General features: G+C 33.6%; 1 protein-coding gene across 6 annotated transcripts in view; it reads right to left on the bottom strand.

The window, feature by feature from the left end:
• Gria4 (glutamate ionotropic receptor AMPA type subunit 4) overlaps nt 1-15,665 on the bottom strand; it is a 340,666-nt gene that overhangs the window by 45,808 nt on the left and 279,193 nt on the right. For all 6 annotated transcript variants that reach the window (XM_010642079.3, XM_010642075.3, XM_010642076.1 and 3 more), the window contains 3 exons: nt 15,180-15,386; nt 8,741-9,111; nt 5,754-5,952 (listed from right to left, as the gene is read on the bottom strand). In XM_010642079.3, the coding sequence (XP_010640381.1) occupies nt 5,754-5,952; nt 8,741-9,111; nt 15,180-15,386 (777 nt within the window). The remainder of the gene's footprint in view (nt 1-5,753; nt 5,953-8,740; nt 9,112-15,179; nt 15,387-15,665) is intronic.

The following is a 15,665-nucleotide window of genomic DNA, read 5'->3' as shown; positions in this document are numbered from 1 at the left end:
TTTTTTTTTTTTTTTACTGGGGATTGAACTCGGGTCCTTGTGCTTGCGAGGCAGGTGGAGGCACCACTGAGTTAAATCCTTGGCCCTATATTCTTTATTGTCTTAGGAAATGTTTCAATGTTATGAACACTTGAAAAATATATCAAAATATAGAGATTGTGATGGGTGTATGTGTGTGTTTAGGTATCTACAGGTTACTTCTGGCTACAGAAATCCTCATAATTAGGAAATTTTATGCTGACACTAGATTCAGTTGAATTTCAACTAGAAATCTTCTCTTGCTTCTCAGACAAGGGAAGGGTTCACAACCTCAGCTGATCCATTAGGGAGGCCATGAAGTTAGGCCTCATTTATCCCACCTACGCATAGAGTTCTGGTGCCTCATTTCTCTGATCAACCCCACTGTGCCTTTGAGTGTGTCTTATATTTACCTCTATAAACCTTCTAATATCTAAATATTAAATACCTCTAATGAATCCTTCTCTTGTCTCTTTAAAAATAAATAAATAAAAGTAGGGTTCTGTTCCAGAAAAATCAACTCTCTTACTTTACAATGACTTCTCAGAAATATTAACTTTCTGGATAATGTGATAAAAGATTGTTCTTATATATCTGTTGTGATGATCGGGAATCAGGTAAGTATTAACAAACAAATCTTTAAGATACATAATCACTTTTTAATATATTTATGACTTGAGAGGATCACTCTAAAAGGTACATGGTCCCACATATATTGTAGATTTTACTATGTATAATATTTTGAAAGCAGAAAAAATAAAATCAATATGAGTACTAAAAGAGGAGAGCAGTTAAACAGAGCTAACATAGCAAAATGGAAAAAGTAGTTTTACAGCTTAGTACTTGTAGGTCCTTGATATTTTTAAAGAGTCCATTTATGTGAGGAAAATTACTGCTACATTTGTTTAACTATATTGAATTATGTATAACTTAAGCACAAAATGATTTGATTAAATTTCTTTAAAAGGTGGACGAAAGGAATCTGTATCCTAAATTTAGCTAGTTATGCTAAATTTAGGAAGCCTTAGGAACAATTGAAAGTGTGAAATTGAGTCTCAGTAGAAAATAAAAGAAAGCATCATTTTTGAAGAAAAAAAGTATCTTGCTTTGCAAACATGTTAATATTTGAAAATTCTGATTCTGATTTCAAGGGGCACAGCTTGATATGATTATTACACATGGGGAAGGGATGAAGGACTCAAAACAGTGTCCTTGTGTTATGGTGTGAGACCGTGAGACAGTGCTTGCTATGAGGTGAAGACAAACAAATATTTATATATCTGATGAGACTGGCTCAAGGAGGAAATTCCTGCAGATCCAGTGAGCTCATAAAAACAGCAACAAAAGAATATTTAAGGCTGTAAGCCTTCAACTGCAGTATACTATTTAACAAGTCAGGTGAAGAAAGTAAATATACTCAAGGAAATAAGCAAAGACGATAAAAGTCATTATTTTTTCGCAATTAGAAAATTAGTTCCTGATCCATATTGTGAAATTTAATGTTTAGGGAACTCTGATTTAAAACAGTATTTTATTAGTTAAAACATTTCCTGGAGTTTTATTCTTTTAATTTCTCAAAAACGAAGTATTTTCCCATATCTTATTTTAAAAGAAACTACGAATAAATATCACACATTTTAGTTAATATTTACATTGCTACCAGGTGAATTCCTTCTTTCTGCTAGCAGATTATGCAGCAAGTCTGATGTTCTAGTGAGAGTTCATCAGTGTGTTATTTGATAATATGCTATACCCTGATATAGTAATCTACCTCCTTTATGCATTTATGATTTCACTGATGATTGGAACAGACACAAGATAAAATCTGTATTGAGATGAAAATCAGTGTGTTTGAATCAGGTGTATAATGTAACAGTACCCAAACAGCAAGGCTGTCATTAAGTGACAAGTACAGACACTCCTTAAATGACTGCTTGTACTTAAAAGGTGCACAGAACATGAAGCGAATCGAGTTTCAAAAGGGCAAAACTAATGCATGTTGAATTCAGATGTAATTATCTCCCATGGCCTAATTCTTTTTTTTCAGCTGACAGATGTGCCATTACTGTGCTTCTGTGAGAAAACATTTTTGACAAGCACAAAAATACCCTTCACATTCTGTTTCCTCAGCCCATCAGACAAATGGCTTATTTAAACCAGGTCATCATGTATGGGAAAGGAGAGAAGGAAATCTGGTTGGAATGAATGAGATTTTTTTTTTTAATCAGAAAACCCAAATTTATGCGGTGCTGAAAGTATGCTGCCAAGGGAAATTATTTTCTTGTCCCATTAGGGATCGGAGGGTTGTGCAACAATAAATACCTATACTTATAAAAACCTTCCAATTTAAAAATTGAAGTTGAGTAGGAGAGAAAGCAAACAAGGCCTGATGCTTGTACAGTTTATAGGGAAGACTCTAAATTTAGGACGCAGCCACCATCGTTCCTGCATTTCTTATCAATATCTTATCTGCCTCACCAGTTTTTAGAACTGGAATAGCTTTTTAAAAACTTTCTAAAGTTTAGAAATAAATATTTTCAGTGTGCTTGATGCTAAAGAGCTTCACAGTGAGTTATTTTTGAAACATTTTCAGGGAGCCAACATGACATTTCATTTTTCCTTTATCGCACAAGGCATAATGATAAGCTTGCAAATATTTCCTTTATTAAATGACAATCAGTCATCACTTTCCAGCAAAATGCAAGTGATAGTAAAAACTTACTTTCTATTTTGAGGCATATACAGAATGGTTTCTAGGTAAAAACAGTAAATTTTACCTACTTACTTCTGGGTGGAAGCAATTTCAAAGTGACAGGTTTTCAGCCATATGCTGAAATTACGTGAAAAGGCGGTATAGACTTGTGTTTCTATTATTAAGTGGGGAGCTGAGGATATGCACACTAAGTTAAAAATAGTTCAATAAATTAATTGGATTTGGGAATATTGTTAATAAATACACTGTCAAGACAAAGATTTAAAAATATCTACTAATATTTTAAAAAGTGTATTCATTTTGTTACATCTACTAACGTGTTCCAAATTATTGACAACTATGTTATTCATTGGTTTCTTTTTATTTGTTTTTGTTTTTTTATTTTTTTTGGTACCGGGGATTGAACTTCGGTCCTTGCGCTTGCAAGGCAGGCCACCGAACTGCTGAGCTAAATCCTCAGCCCTTCATTGGTTTCTTTTTAAAGCAATGCCCAAGAATGGGTTCAACTGAGTTTCTGAGCAATTTTTTGTTTGATTTGGTTTATGTAAACATCTGTAGTATATTAAAATCAAAGCTTTTTTTAAAAAAGGGTATCTTAGTGAAATTCAAGAACATAAAATTTAAAACTGGCTTAAGAAGTAGCACATTATGTCGTTTTTATTTTTCAAGCTAAGTGAGAAAATTATAAATGTACATATTTGAAGTGAAAATGTAATCTCTAAATTACCTAAATAAATAACCTCAATCTCTAAATCTAATGTATATAGTTATGGATATTGAAAAGCCAGTACTTTTATATGAAAGCCTAGGAAATGGTGAAACGTATCATGTTTTTTAAGCCACTGAATATTCTAGTCATTAGATTATCTATGGCAAATATAAAATGTGCTTATTATTATCTACTTCAAATTTTATGAAAGTATCTCTGGCCTCTTTCAGTTTCCAGTTCTGAAATTACACAATGAACTCTTTTTCTGTGATGAGATATCATCATGTTTGTATGTCTGGATTTATAAAGAACCAAAATAGAAAAAGTGTTCACTGATCGGAAAACTCAAACTTGTAATGGCACAAATAACTACAAACAACGACAACAACAGCAACCACAAAAACTTGTGCTATACTTATGGAAAGGCAAAGGAATTCTATCTACCTAGATAGTAAAATTTTATCAATTTGAAAACTGACTGCAAAGCAGAGAATCGCGTTCTTGCTGCTATCCTTCTATGAGAAAGCAACCATGTTGCTTTAAAAATAATTGATACAAAACATATTACAGAATAATGTATCTCGTAAAAGTAGCAAAATCTGTAATTAAGGATCTAGTTTTATATGAACTTATAGATGAAGCCATAGATGTAGGAAAGGACTTTCTGAATAGAACCTGATTGTACAGGAAATACTGTAGTACCAAGAATCAACAAATGAGATTGCATCAAATTAAGAAGCTTCTGCGCAGCAAAGGAAAAAAAAAAAAAAAAACAACAGAATGAAGAGGCAAGTGACAGAATGAAAAAAAGGTTTACCTTTTATTTCACAGAGGACTAATATCTAGACTATATATAAAAAACTAAAAAATATTAGACGTTACAAAATAAAAGACCCAATAAAAAATGGGCAAGTGAAATCGACACCTCACAGAAGAAAAAGTACAAATGATCAATAAATACATGAAGAAATGCTTGATATCGCTGCTCATTAGAGAAATGCAAATTAAAGCAACATGAAAATTGCATCTTACCCTAGAAAGAATGTCTATAGCTAAGAAATCAAATAATAATGAATGCTGTCAAGGCTGCAGGAAAAAATGAACTCTTCTATACTGCTGGTGGGAATGTAAACTAGCAGAGCCATTACAGAAATCAATGTGGAGATTCATAAAAAAACTGAAACTAGCAATTCCATTTGACCCAATTATTCCCATTTTAGGTTATATATCATATTATAGTGAAACATGCATACCGATATTTATAGAAGCACAATTTATAATAGCTAAATCTTGGAAAGAGCCTGTATGTCCATCGACAGATGAATGGATCAAGAAAATGGGATATTTATACACAATGAAGTATTACTCTGCCAAAAAGAAAGATAAACTTGAGTTATATGTAGGGAAATTTTAAGACCCTAATGTTAAGTGAAATAAGTCACACACACAAGCTTAAATATTAGATGTCTTCTCTTATACGAGAAATCCAGAGAGTGAAATCAAAGATAATAGGAAGTAAAAGATCTTTCTCAAAGAGGAGGGGAATCAAGAGGAAGAGGGAGGATGAGAGAAGGGAAGAAAAAGGGATGAAAAAAGTGAGTTAAGATGTGCTATACTGGGGTGGAAATTTAGCTTAGTGGTTCTGGTGCCTGCCTCGAAAGCACAAAGGCCTGAGTTCGATCCCTGGTACCAAAAAAAAAGATGTGTTATATACATGTGGCAACTCAACACAAGGAATGTAAACTCTGGAGACATGCGCGGAAAGAAGGAAAGAAAAAGAAAGAAAAAAGAGAGAAGAAAAGAAACAAATGGGGAAATCAATAGATGGATAGAGGGAGGAGAAAGGAGAGGGAAAGAAGATGAAAAAAGGAATTAATGTATATTAGTTGCATTTACCAATTCCCCACAAGCAACAGAAACATTACATGCTACAAAAAAGTATTAATGAAATGAAAATAGTAAAGTGTGCTTTCATTTTTATACTCTTAGTCCAAAAGCACACATAAATCCAATCTTGTGCAATCCGGTATTATCATAGCATTGTCAACACTGGAAAGAAAGCTTTGGAAAAATTACATTATAAACTTGCTTTAATTAGATTTTCACTGTTATTGTTCCTTAGAGAAGGTTCCACTTGCAGTGTAAATCAATTGATAAGCGTTTCCAAGTTAAAGTGATGATAAAATCCAGGAAGTATTAGCTTTAAAAATAGCTGTTACCATTATGTGTGCAGAATTTCTATGATTCTTGGAAAAATAGCCTGGATTTCAAAATTATGAACATACATCATCATTAGTTTTTCCCTTAACTTACTCTAAAGAATTCTTTCGTTGACCCTGAATCCAGTGTTCCATAGGCAATTTCTGTTTGTTTGGCCAGGTCTTCTGCACTTTCTATGGGGGAGACCATTCGCTCAACAGTCAGGAAAGCAGCCAAGTTAGCAGTATAAGATGATATAATGATGAGGGTGAAGAACCACCAAACACCTCCAACAATTCGACCTGAGAGGGATCTAAACATGAATAATATAATTGACATTTTCCTTTTTCTAACAAACATACAGAGAGAAGAAATACCAATTTCATTAAGCATTCTTAAAAATAACAATTGCAGGGCCAGGAACGTAGCTCAGTGGCCCCCTGCTTGGCAAGTGCAACGTCCTGAGTTCTATTCCCAGTACTGGAAAAAACAAACAAACAAACAAACAAACAAACAGCAATTGCAAATATTTTTTTGTTTTCTCATTCATAGGAAAATGGATACATATTGAGGATATACTCCTAAGTGAAATAAATAAGTCACATGTGTAAATAAATACCAAATAGTTTCTTTGGTGTGAATAAACTGTAATAGTACATAAGATCCTAATGAGATAACTGACATTGTGAAATGGGAAGAAAAGGGCTAAAGGTGTAGGGAAGGTGGGATAGGTAGGGGAAGGGTAATAAGGGAAAAGAAAAAAATGTGAGAAAATGAAAAGATGGAAATCAAATGTTTGTAAATGGGGAGGGGAGGAGGGGGTGAAGGGAAGGCAGGGACAAGGGGAAAAATGAGAACCAAGACCTGACATGTGAAGGTACAAGATCCCAATAATGAATGTAACTGTACTGTATCCCTAAAATGTACCAATAAACTCAATTAAAAAAAGAAAGATTTTAATATTTCTGTATAATCCAAAGTCTTTTATTTTATATTTAATATATATATATATATACCACTGAAAGTATGGAAACCTTTTTTATTTATTGTTTAATGGCAGAAACATGGAATTTAATGATTTTTCTTCAGATAGAGAAGAGGTGCACTTACTTAAAAAAATCATTATTATCCTATCTTCCTCATATTTTAGGGTCCCTGAAATTAGGTTACAGCCTAAGATTGATGAGATAAAATATAGGGTCATTGTTTCATCTCATAGTGATACTTAAAATAGCAATACATCTGGACAGTGATGGGGTCTTAGATTCAACACAAGTAGGCAGCTACCTTTTTGAGACTGAGAGGAGACACTGTCTTGAGCTTCAGTGAGAGGCCTGCCCAGGGTGAATGAGGCCAAGCTCATGTGAGGCTGGACAAGATGAGAGCCTAGGGTTGGTTTCGAAGTAACCATATTTAGGACTTTTTGCATTTGATATTCAATTATTGAAATGAGTAGAGGATGAGATATATCTTAAATTATCTTTATATCCTGGTACAAAATATTTCTTCCTTCATTCTCTCTCTGGCTATCAAAAATGAATATGAGTACAGAAGAGAAGTTAAAATCAGTCCCTACAAAGATCCAAGGAGTATTCGTAGTGATTCCACTCACTGAGATCATCAAACTATTCTAAATTCTTTTAGCAAATTTGTTCTTAGATTAAAAAAAAAAATTCGTGTGTAATCCCAGCCTTTCTGCAGGCTTAAGCAGAAGAATCTTAGGTCAAACCCAGCTTAGGCACCTTAATGATTTAGCAAGGCCCTCTATCAAAATAAAAAATAAATAAGGGCTAAGGATGTAGCTCTGTGTAAAGGTCCTGGGTTCAGTCTCCAGAAAACACACACACACACACACACACACACACACACACACACACGGATTTTTTAAAATGTGAAAGATCATTCAATATTTTCCAAGGTACTTCTGACTTTGAAGTGTTCCCTTACTGCTTGTTAATATAAAAGTGACACCCATTGGCTTTTAACTTACTATTCACTGAATCTTAGTTTTAAAACAATTACTTATTTGCTTTGATTCTTTCTAATTTCTTTAATGGAAAGCTATTGATTCAGATTCTTATGTTATTGGAATATAAGGACATTTATAGTTTTCCTAGATCTTCTGAAGTACATGGCTACACTGTAGTTAAAATACTACTTTTTGAAAAAGTGAATTTATGATGCTAATATAAAATCAAAATTTAATTCAACATGTTGCTTCTCATAATTTTAGCTATTTTCTTTGTGGGAGGATTCAGGAAATTTTCTTGCAATAGGAGATAAGCTAATTTTTAGGAACACAAAAACTGAGTAATGGTATCTAATGGAAGGGATCCATGAACACCCAGGTGCTGAAAAGCATTTCTATGCAACTTGCATATATTACATCGCTTACTTTTTTTTGTACTGCTTAGCTTATTTATGTGTTGTTATGTAAAACAATATATCTGGTACAAATTACATTGACTTAGCTTTTAGGAAATTCCATGACATATCTTCGCTAAGCTACTTGAGTTGAATATTAAGTTCAACATTAATTTTTGACAATGGAAAACAATAGTAACAACAGCAACAATATTTGCTTTTGAAAAGGAGTCAAAATAAATACTTCTACACTTTAAATTTTTTTCATTAGTGAAAACCCGGAGCCTTTACAGTAAGATACATCCCCACCCCTTTCTAAGATTTTGAGATAAAGGTCTTTCTAAGTCATTAAATTGCCTAGACTGGGTTCATTCAAGTTTGCTATTCTCCTGCCTCAGCCTCCCAGAATGCTGGGATTACAGGCGTGCACCACCAGCATAATTTTCATCTGTGAAACCACTGAATGCAATATTGGTATAAAATAATTTTTGAGAGTTCCCATGGGTTGAATATTGACTTTTCTATTGAGAAACTTAATCTATGTTGTGCAGTAATCTGTGTTTTGTGCCAGCTTAGAAGAAATTGGCTATGGATATACTTTAGTTAATTTGGGAATTGCAAATTTATCCTATTTAGAATTGTGCTCTGCCTTCAAGAGAAGAACACATAGAGAGATACTCCCTACAACATTCAGAATTACTGAGAAATTGGTGAGAAATGTGAGTTTTGAAACTAACCTGGGTGAAATGTCACATCCTTGCTGCATAAAAGCACCCAGGGAAAACCAGAGGCTGTTAAAGATGCCAAACTCATTGGGAGGCTGGTCACTGGGTCCTTCCTTTCCATCCTCTGGCTCTTCTGTGTGCCACTCATATGGGCTAAATCTACTCACTAGGAACAAGACCACGCTGACACCAATGTAGGCAAAAACTATGCACATCCAAATCTCATAAGCAAGAGGATCCAAGAATGAAAACACTCCTGGTTTAGATTTTTGAGGCTTTTTGATCATGATAGATATACCCAAACTCATGAAGGGTTTAGAGAAGTCAATGACCTCTTCTCGTACCAAAGTGATTGTCAGGGGGGCAATAGCAATCTCTGCTTTCTGTAAGAGAAAAGACATAGGGAAACACATAGATTAGTGCATTTCGTGAGGCAATGAGCACTGGAGTGACCCACTCAAAGTTAACTAGTCATTCACTCACTCTACACTTCTGTTGAGCACCAAAGTGAAAAAATAACCCCAATTATAAATAAATACATGCATGGTAATTTGTTTCCATAAGATATTACTTAAATTGCACAAAATATTTCTTATTAGTGCTGTCACCTAGATAAAGAGATAAGAAACACAGAGAGGTTAAGCAGAAGTAACTTGAACTCACATTACTGTTATTACTCTAAGGATCTGAGACAGGGCAGAGAGAAAGACTTAATAGTCTTTCCATATGGCTGAATTTCTGAATTTCTTGGCAGAAATGTGGCTATGCAGCAGTCTTTTCTGTTTCATTTGGAATGCTGCCCCTGATTCATTACTTAGCCATCCCTTAATAAGACAAATTGTAAATTTCAAACAGTCCTTTCTTATTTATTCCTTTCCAACTACCAGAAAACTGTGTCTGTGTTTGTATGATAAAAGAAAACTCATTGTTTGAAAACATTTTCCAGTTCAGTGCACACACGAAAATCTGGAAATTAGCATTTGTTCCTTGCTTTGCACATACTTTGATTTTCTGCTTCCATTTTTTAAAAAGACTTTGGAACACAGTAGCTTCCATTCTGATATTATGATCAGAAGAAACCAGCCTCCTTTTCCAGTTTTGTGATTTTGAGAATTTTTTTAGAAGCTTTTTGCTTCTTTAAAATGACCCATTTAAATTTCCCAACAATCTTATATTTTTCACTGTCTTGTAGACGATGGAGTTAAGTCACATAAAGATGACTTTTACACCTATGGTAGCTCTGGAATCTGAGCCTGTTAAATCATGTCATCTCTAAAATCAAATGAAATAAAATGTGTTGCAAAAACTAAACTGTCGTATGCTCCCCAAATAAAAAAGTTTTAATTATTTATTTTAAAAGAAAAACATTTGAAATTAAAATGGAGTCAGAAACAAAATCATACACATGAGAGGCTGTCATGATTACTTTCACTTTTATATACCCTGGAGCTCCTGAGTTGATGGTATAATCCCTGCTCAACACAAGGCTGGTGGACAGTGGGGACGGACAGGGCACCACCCTGCAGTCAGCCTGTCTACTGGGGGACTGAGAGCAGATCTTATACCTTCAAGCATTTTCCTCATAAATGTCCACATATGCGAGAGCTAGAAGTATTGAGGGAAACTATTATCTTCCTATTTTTTTATTATTTTCCCATTGTATAATTTTCTTTACACAAATGATATATGAACTAGCTACAGAAAAATTAGAATATTATAATGATAGAGTCAACAAATTAAGATGAGTTATCTTATCCTCCTTTTCTACCTTTTTTTTCATTCATTAAGTTCATTGGTACATTTTAGGTATACAATATGGTGACATTCATCATTGGGAATTTGTACCTCTACATGATACATCTTTGTTCTTTTTTTTAGCCCCACTAGTCTTTGCTCTATAAATATTTTGTTTTTTTAAAAAATAAAATAATACAAAAATATTATGTTTTATAATGGCTTTTGTCTTCTCAAAGAATATGATGAACATTTTTCCATTTCAATATATAGATTAAAAATAAATTTCAAAGCTTTCAAATAGTTTATCGAGTGAAAAGATCAAAATATACTAAAATTCTTATCTTGTGAGATATTTATACTATTTCTAGTTTTGTACAATTTAAAGTGGTGGCTAGGAACATTTTTAAAGACAAGTTTGCACACCCATCATGGTTATTTAAAGTACATTTCCGGAGTTGGAGTTGTATCTTGGTGGTAATCTGCTTGCCTACCATGAATGAGAGCCTGTGTCCAAGCTCCAGCAATTAACAAAAAAAATCTAGAAAAGGAATTTCTGGTGTAAATGGTAATGACCTTTTCAATGTTTGTGATGCATTTCGCCTTACATTTCTCCAGAAAGACAATGCAAATGTCTTCTGTCACCAACAATACATGAAACAATACATGCTGCCTCAATCCTTGGAAACTTCCTGTTTATTCTCATTTATCTTGTGCCAATGTTCTTTAAAGTAATTCACTGTACTAAATGGAGTTTGTTTTTACAAAATAAGTAGCTCAGTTTTCCTCTTTTATACATTAGCTATCATACTGTGATCCCATTGTTCCATAAGGGGCATTAACTGATGGCTGTCCCAATTGTTAATGGTTTAGAACAAATTTAACTTTCAACTTTTATTTTCCACATATGTTGCAAATACTTTCCCCATTCATCAACTGTTCTATTTCCATAACTTAATTCACTGCATTTTAAAGTAATGTGTAGGTTTTATTAGCACATATTTGCATTACATAATGATTCCATTTGTCATGGGGAGAAGGTACATGTGCATAACACAATTTAATTCTTGTTTTTCATTCCCTTTCCTTCTCCTCCTTTCTTCCTCCCTTCTTTAAGCTCTTGGTCTTTTCCTTTGCAAAAATTTATCTCTTTTCCTATTACACACACACACACACACACACACACATATATAATTTTATTTTTAATTTATGTTTTGTGTTTCATATATTTTACATTTTGTTGTATCTATATAAAAGTCTTTTCTTTTTCAGCCTTTTGTTTTATGCTTTAGAAATACGCTTCTTATTCTCATATTTATAATCAATCTAAAATTTTATTTAGCAAATTTCATGATAAACCATAGCAAGATTATTAATTTTCCAAGTCATTGCCCTACTTTTCAAAAAGGAATGAATGAATTATATGCCCTTTCACTGACTTGAAATACTACTTTTCACATATTGCATTGTTCTGTACAGAATTATTTGAAAATTTTCATTTATACAATTTACCACTAAAGGAGAAGGGAACCTTAAAAGGAAAGACACATGAAGATAAATGAAAGTGTTCCAAACGCAGAAAAAATAGATGTGATGGAAGATGAATGTTGGATGAAGGTGGTGACAGCAATGCCCACTGAGAGATACTCCTGATATCTGAGATTTGTGAGTTTTAAAAGAGACTAGTTAAAAAACAGGATCCACATGGACTTTCTCTGCTAACACTGGGGATGTTGTGTGTGTCTTGTTTCATAACTGTCAGTGATTCCCAAAAGCAAGTAAGTACATAAAATGTCTTTTTTAGGAGTTGGGTAAGACTTGTGTTCTCCAGTACTGCTGGAGTGAACCTGGTTTGCCAACATTTTCACATGTACTGCAGGTGTGTTTGTGCTAGTGAGACATGAAGTGTGCTTTGAGAAATACTCCCTTGGATTAAGACACAAACACCCATTTAAAAAAAAGAAAAGAAAGAAAAAAAAAAAGAAGAGGAAGAGGAGGAGGAATTAGATAAAGAGGAGGAGGAGAAGGAGGAGGAAGAGAGGCCCAGGAAAGGCCATAGCAGCAGTACACCATGGGAAATCAGAGTAAACTTGCTATAGTGCACAGGTGTGATTGTAAAAAGGACCTTACAATATAAGATGTTCTGAGCCTTTGTATCCCTATGTGGTGATGTTTCACAACCTATTCATAGCAATTATAGTAGCCAAATTTGCAGAGGAAATAAAAGCAATGGATTTGAAGCTGATCATTAAAATGGATTCAAAATTAATCATCTAGGTTGTTCAGAGAAAAAAAGTAAATTGAGTTTTACCTAAAGACCAGGAAATTCATGTATGCATTAGCAGTAGGAAAGAAAAGCATTGAGCAGCTAAAACACAATTTGTAGACACTAGAGAAAAGTATCAAATCTGTGAAAAGTATGCAACGTAGAAGAAAATTTTCTTGGGGACAAAAGCAAACAACTAAAGTGTCAGAGATTGGAATCTTTAAACACTCAGACTGGCTGAAGAAAGATTATGATGTTACCAATACCATTATCTTAGCTTTTTTCTCTCAGACTTTGGGACTCTTTGATACTGTAGCATGAATATTACCTATAGGCTTTTTAAAATTACCCTGCGGTCTTCCAATCATTTGTTTCAATCACTTAAATAATCTCCCCCCAAATAAAACATGGTCAGAACACTTGCAAAGGGTTGGAGCTGGGTGGCCCAATGGGTAAGGATTCTAGAGGAGAGATACGTAACAAATGCCCCAGAAAGTAACTCATATTAGTTAAGCTGCCTATAACAAATTAGTAATCCAAGTATGGTTTTTAGATGAAATACTTAATAGTAGTTTTTGAGGGCACTGATTTATTGTAAAGATGGAGCATGCCTAAAATCTCAAATGCTTCAAAATCTGAAATTTTGATTCCTGAAATGATGTTTGTTACATCAAATTCTATGCCTGACTTCATGTGATTGGTTATAGTCAAAACATGTACCCAGGTACAGAAAGTTTGTTTCATGCACAACACTATTTTAAAATATTTTATACAGTTACCTTCAAGCAAAGAGTAAAAGGTGTGTGTTAAACAAATTTTGTGCTGAGACTTGAATCTAGTCCCACCTGATATTATATATAAGTACAAATCCTCAAATCTGAAAAAAAACTTCCCATTCTGAAATTCTTCTAGCCCTATGCATTTTACATATGAGATATATGACCTGTGCTTATAAAAACTTAGATAATGGGGCCAGGGATTTAGCCTAGTGATTCCGCTGCCTGCTTTGCAAGCACAAGTTCCTGAGTTCAATCCCCAGTACCAACCAATAAACAAACAAACATAAAACAACTTAAAGTCCATGTATAAAAATTTCTTACTGTTTCAAAGGTGTAAAATATTAGCCAAAGAACAGATGTGTATTGGAAATCTTTGTTCTTTGGAACTTAAAAATCAGTATATAACTGCTAAAATATGTTTTGCTTTTTTTTTTTCAAACTGCATTTTCTCCCTCATGTAGGGTCACCTAAGTAGCCAGCAATTCTTTCTTATGGATATAAAACTAATTATTCTGTAACATCAAACAATTTCCTCTTGCTACTGGGGCTTTAGCCACTGTATTGTACCATACAGAAAATGTTCATTGCTTCCTGGTCTGAAAAGCTAGATGCAGGATCAGGAAACTATTGCTCTGCAGCAGACTAGGGAAGTGAGTCTCTCTGTGAACTTCAGGTATGTTCTAAATCTTTCTATCTTTACTTTTTTTTTCTGGGGAAACACGACTCTCTGTGTCATTCATCATTTCAAAGGAGCCTTGTGAGGATTAATCAGACTGAGTATGGTTTGAAAGAAATCTGTGAAATATGAATTGGCTTTCAAGAAATTCCAGAGTGTATTTCAAGTACATGGTACTTTTCCAGTAACCTGACAAATAGGTTACTTACTGTGAGCTATAGGTTTGGATTCTCGACTTTAAAAATATCATATCATCTCTAGCATTGGATAAGTGCCAGTTTCATTTTGATCACTGAGAGTGATCTCACTCTTGTTCATTCGGATGGCAACAACAGCCCTGTATGTGCTCTTGTCTATCCAGGTGTACACTCAATATCTGGCACACTCAAGGGGAGGGCATGGCATGCTTTGTGGGAGCCTTGTTTCAAACACATTTCTGCTTTTATATTATGTATGCTAGCATGAAAAATGATGGTGTTACATAAAGTTTAAAGGTACTGTGTTCTGCAGAACTGTGAAAGACCTTGAATTATTGATGGATATTTTGTAGAAACTAAAGTAGTATAGTGATCACCAATTACTTAGAATATTTACAAACAACAGAGATATAAATCACTATCTAAAATAATAATCAACATTACACTGTTGAAAGAAATCTGTTCTTACTATCACCAAATAACAGATTTAATAATGTAGTTCTATGGTGTAGCAATATCAAACTCAAGGGAATAGTCACTACAGATCCTGAAATCTATGTTTTTGTTTGTTTTTTAAGGGAGAGCATATTCTAAATTTTCATCCCTTTTCTGACTTTGAGGTTATTAAATGTCAGTTTCATTATTTTGGAATATTTTCAAGAAAACAAGGACATATTTGAATACCATTCATGGATCTTAGAACATAGCTGTAAATAAAAAAAAAAGACATTTAAAGTTGAGCCCAAATGACAAAAACTTTCATGCTTATATAAGTAGTTTTTTCAATAAATTTGCTTACCCCATAAACAAGTTCTCCTACCATCCCATTCCAGATTTTTGTGTCTGCATCCCTTGCTCCATATTTCCCGTCAGGGACAATGGCAATTTTATACTTGATACCAATATGTTTTGCAATTTCAGACGCCAAATCTACACAATATCCTTCGTACTTGTCATTTCCTTCAAACATTTCATGATTTTTCTTGTACATAACATATGGGGATTCCTATAATGAGAGAAGTAGAACTGTAAAGGAGAAATTACAAAACACTTGAAAGTCTTTATGTAACTCTACAGTTTCAGAATTTGAGAAATAGGGTATATTTACTATTGCATACATATAATTTTATGTGGCTAGAAATTAATAATGAAATAGATATAAATATGTTTAGAAATATATTAAATTGTTCTATATTGGATGCTGAAAGAATATTAAAAATAATTTAAAGCAGTAATAATTAGGTAACACTGACTGTAACTGAAAAAAATGTCCATTAGTAATTTT

Source organism: Fukomys damarensis, unplaced genomic scaffold, assembly GCF_012274545.1.
Source record: "Fukomys damarensis isolate Sample0158 unplaced genomic scaffold, DMR_v1.0_HiC HiC_scaffold_16, whole genome shotgun sequence".
NCBI classification, from domain to species: Eukaryota; Metazoa; Chordata; class Mammalia; order Rodentia; family Bathyergidae; genus Fukomys; species Fukomys damarensis.
Note: the sequence above shows the minus strand (reverse complement) of the source record. Positions and strands in the feature narration are given on the sequence as shown.